General features: G+C 31.5%; 1 protein-coding gene across 1 annotated transcript in view; it reads left to right on the top strand.

Annotated features, from left to right (window-relative positions):
• Positions 1 to 5,319, top strand: part of LOC106873299 (neuronal acetylcholine receptor subunit alpha-10) — a 1,066,434-nt gene that overhangs the window by 572,331 nt on the left and 488,784 nt on the right. Inside the window, exon 6 of the mRNA XM_052975253.1 lies at positions 4,937 to 5,082. Coding sequence (XP_052831213.1) covers positions 4,937 to 5,082 — 146 coding nt within the window. The remainder of the gene's footprint in view (positions 1 to 4,936; positions 5,083 to 5,319) is intronic.

Here is a 5,319-nt window from a genome sequence, read left to right as displayed (position 1 = left end):
ATATATATATATATATATATATATATAATTGCCAATGTGGACAGCTGGAAGAAATAAATGTTTATCGCTTTGAAAAGGGAAGTGTTCCACTTTGCAATATCGTTACTATGTTCGATTGAGTAAATGTGTAACGTTCTTTGGTGTTAAAACCGACAAACCGTTCTATTACGAACGTACATTAGTTCCATAATGAGATAGAAATAGACACATAGTTATATTTTCGTTCAAAGTATGCGAGTGAAGACACTGAATGCTTTTTATAAGTAGCTTTACAAACAACTTCCATATCAGCTTATACATGTTTTGAATTTGAGTATGTTTAATTTTAAAAATTTAGGTGGATTTCGCTGTATAACTCTATGACTCAAAACTGTCAGAGTCAATATGATTTCTTGTTCTACTATATTATTGTCAGAAAATACGTTACGTGCTTCAGGAATCACAGCTCCCGATAGGAGCGTAGCGAACAGTGTAATTATTAAACATATCTAAATAATTACAGCATTATATCGAGTACAATATATTCATCATTTTTTACTATTACGCATTTGAAGATATATTGAGAAAGAACGTTACGTTATTTCTATAATTACGATCTTACAATGCGTCTATGAAATACAGCAGAGATAAAGTTTTAAACTATAAATCGTATAACAGCCATATGAACATCATGTGGCGTATTATTCACTGATGAATTAATGAATATAGGTCTCGAAAATAGTTAACGCTTACTTAGGATGATAAATTATACATAAGAACATGGACGACTCCAGATCATGATGTATGTATTCCCTGCTGTATCTCTAAAGATGTTCGACCATCTCCTTGATCTTGGACACAAGCTCGACCTTGGCGCTGCAGGTAGGGTGGTTGTTATCTTTCTTAACTTGGCTCCGCACATCGCAATCCATTTGGATTACAATCGGGGAAATTAGAAGGCAAGAAATTGGGGATAGTGATGTCGTGGAAATACAGTGACAACCATTTCTGACTCTTCCGGAAGTATATCAAGCATCTCAGTCCTGCTGCCATACATATGACCTTCCATCAGCAACCAACTCAAAAGCCTATACGAGTTTCACATAGCCACCTTAATTGATTTAAGACTCTGTTCAATGATATGGGTTTGGCATGAAGTCACCTTCATCGGAAACACACACAAGCACCGTTACATTTTTAGGAACGTGCTTTTATAATACGTGCGACATGAATATGTCACATGCTGTAGCCTTTATAGTGCTTAGAAAACATGACGTCGGCTTTTAGATATAAGGTGCGATTCTTCATAATACAGGTAACTGTTCTCCAACATTCACATTGCGTCTAGTCCTCCATATCACTTAATGTCTTTCAACTATATATTCATTGTACATGATCTCCTACAGCGTTGACTTATCGGCAATATATCGAGATATTCCTGAAAGAAGTTGGAACATAAAAATTGTCAAATTTAATCGGAACACCTTATGCTCGGGCTGTTGATTTTACTATTATCGATGTGGTTGTAGATGAAGTTATTGGTGATAAGGATGATTCCTGTATCAACGCTTCGATAATAGTGCAGTTCTTATTATTGATTATTAATAAATATTTCATATTTTCTTCTTTTCTATCTTGTTGTTTTAGATTGCACATTTTGTCAAAATTAGTATTATCAAATGTATAAAATATCGTAATCGCATTTAATTCGAAATATACTATGTTAACCTCACTAGGAGAGCGATTCAGACACCATAATCTTGTGATAAATACGATTGTGTTTGCTAACAGAAAGCGTCTGATAATAATTTGCTCAACATGTTTCAAATTATTAAGAAATCTTTGGTGACCTACATCAGTAATGCAACAGATATTAGCAAGCTTATATTTGCTTGCTTACTATTATTGCCCAATGCATGGAAGGACAATAATGAAGAAAAAAAGTTGCACTTTGTTCCAGTATGAATATTTATTTGAGATTCGTCGAATGTTTTTCCGTACGAGAAAGAGATTTCTCTCAACGATTATGCTAAGTCACACAACTATCGACTTTATTACTAACATTATCATTAAATACATCGGCCATGTACAATTTTAGGATAACAATATAAGCGAGAACCGAATGCAGTAGCGTGAAACTTGATTCACAACACATCTGTGTTTCAGTAATAAGTTTGCATGTATATATATATATATATATATATATATATATATATATATATATATATATAGGTAGGTAGATAGATACATAGATGGACACACAGACACACAGACAGAAAGACATACAGACACACACAGACCGACAGATAGATAGAGAGATAGATAGATAGATTAGTGAGGGAGAGATATTGAAAATCATCAAAGCATTTGTTTATATACTACAACATTTATATAGATTTCATTCAAAGAAAATACTTGGAAGCAACATTTGGATGATGACAGAAGTAAGGTATCACTGCATATGTTCACTACAACAAACTTTTATATATACTCTTCAAAGACGAAACTATGGGCATTACAAGGACTAATGCGTTAATTCGATTGTCTTGAAAACATCTTTATAAACTTTAGATGAACAAGCACACGAAACTTTTAATAGTATATTTCATTTAAATAAATGAAATAGTTACAAGAAATGAATGGTGTGACGCTGAGAGTATTTATAAATTCATTGATAAAAATCACGTAATATGATTATCTCACTAATATTTAGAGAATATTTAAAGCCACATGTACAAGCAATTCACTAAAGTAAACTAACAAAAATGAAATCAATATGGATAGCAATGAAAATATCAAGATAAATTGAACATAATACTAACACAATAACATTATGTAGTAGAATCATCGTACACTGCATTCGACAAAATGGACAGCGTAGCAGGTGTCCGAGTTTCCTTCCTTTCTGCTTCAACAAACGATGCTCAAATATTGTAGAAATTTCTCGTGGCAACGGAAGGCGAAACGTCGAAACTTCCGGTTTTACGTTTGCCAACAGAAAATTATTATTTGCTTCAAGCCAAGTGACTATTCACCATTAATCATTTCACTATGGAATTAAATTTGCTTCGAGGAGAAAAAGTTTAAATATGTCACGGGGGACAAAAGCTATTTATTAAAACTTTGTAATGTTTGAGCTTCAAGTAATAGTTTCTATGGATTGCAATGAAGGTCAAACAATATCCTGTATTTATTGATGCGATTAAATAGATGAGAGAAAACAAATAACATCAAATCTTTTCTTTATAATAATTCTTTTCCCTGTCTTTGTTTTATTGATATTTATTTATTTATTAGTTTCATCTTGATGAAAAACCAAATTACAAAATCAATATTGCAAAAGGTCTAGATGAAAGAGACTAATCAGGAAATATTCATCAGAAGATATTAAAATAAATAGTATGACAATTAATATAAACGAAAATACAATAAAAACCTTTAAAATGGTCTCTCTTATAAAGTTTTTCAATAACATACAATTTACAAATTGCTAAATTTATTACTCGATAGTGTCTTACATTCATTCAAGGCAGAGTTTCGTTGTATGCACAATAATGATTATTTTGGTGCACAAATATGCTTTAATATTTTAACCCTTGTTGTAAATTTGCACAAATTAATTTCTTATTCGAATTACATCTATTTTTTAATGGCAAATGTAATCTACTATTTACTAAATTTGATAGGAATGCAATATAATTTGTAATTTTGTATATATGCGATGTTTAATATCAAGTAAATACCAAATGCAGAACAAACAAAAGTCACTAAAAATAACTGATATTTACCACCTAAGTAAATTTATGTTGAACAAAATGACGTGCATCGCATGTACGTCATTTTCGTATTGATATGAAATACGTATGAATAGCAAACTTTCAGTATAGCAAATTAGATGCTTGCGAAGTACGAAACCAGAAATTTGATTTCAAAATCAAAATTAGATTGTGACTTCGAGATGCACGTTAATTTTGTCAGTTAAGGAAAATAACGTTTCACAATATGAACATCAATGAGCAGAATGTTATCACGTAAATATTTCAATAAGAACGATACTGCCGAAAAAGTAGATAAGAAATACTGTTGACACAAGAGTAAATCCATATGGAAATATCCTTATGATCCCAGCCTAGCCACATTCCACTAAGAGAAGAAGGGTACGTTGTTATTCTTATAATATAATGTTCTCAATTTTCTTCAACATGGATATGTTTGGTGCACATTGAAATTATTGAAATATTTTTCACATTCAAAACTTCCTAGGGTACTTATAAACTTATCACTTCATAGTGTGCTGTAACACTTTCGGTTTTGCAGACGATTCACAAGTCGGTATTTTTACCCAACATATAACAAGCATTCCCTGTTGTCTAAGCGAATAGTAACAGCATCAGCTAAAGAAACTGTTAATTTTGTAGCGATCTGTTCTCACGCATTATTTGTTTGTACTTTTCCTGAGTCGCTCATTATTTTTATCAGGTAATTTAAACTTCCAAAAACTGTATACTATGATGTTATGATTTCATATACGTCGATATAATGTTCATTTCTAATTCTGAAAGAAAACAACAGTTCTATTATGATCGAAGCAGAATAAAAAAAAAAATTATAAATAATTTAATGAGCTTCATTTTCTTATGTGTAAACACCAGAATTACTAAAAATTTTATTGATGCAATTTTTTCAGCAAATTAACGTATATTTAAATTTCATTTATATAAAACTGATCAAATGAAAGAAAAGAAGAAAAGTATTTTAAAGTATTCTGTACCCTTACAGAAATGTTTTGTGTTCTATTCTCAAGGGAGATCTAACACTAGTAGAAAATTTCATACGTGACATGAAATTAAATTCAATCCCTAGAAATGTGTGCATATGAAAGTGAATATTGTAATTTGTTTTATATATTAAACTGCAGTATTAACGGTTTTACTTTTCTTTCAATATTCATTTGCAGCAAGTATAGCTTTATGTGATGAAAACGAGTATCGTTTGGTGCGGGATTTAATGAAAAATTACAACAAGCAAGTTCGGCCATCGTCAAATTTCTCAGAGGCTCTTAATGTGACCTTCGGAGTGGCACTGGCACAAATTATTGATGTGGTAAGTACACGGCCTTTGTTAATTAAAAATATAAGAATTGGTTATCAGTAAATTTAATACGTTCATTAACGTATTAGAATTCACATCTCATATATTGATGCCGTATTTTGTATTTTGCACATATTTCAATGCAGGTATTATATGCATACACAGACACACAGACAGACACACACACCCACACACACACACACACACACACACACACACACACACACACACACACACACACACACACAC

The sequence above is a fragment of the Octopus bimaculoides genome, chromosome 1 (genome assembly GCF_001194135.2).
Source record: "Octopus bimaculoides isolate UCB-OBI-ISO-001 chromosome 1, ASM119413v2, whole genome shotgun sequence".
Classification (NCBI taxonomy): domain Eukaryota; kingdom Metazoa; phylum Mollusca; class Cephalopoda; order Octopoda; family Octopodidae; genus Octopus; species Octopus bimaculoides.
This window is presented reverse-complemented; position numbering and strand designations above follow the sequence as displayed.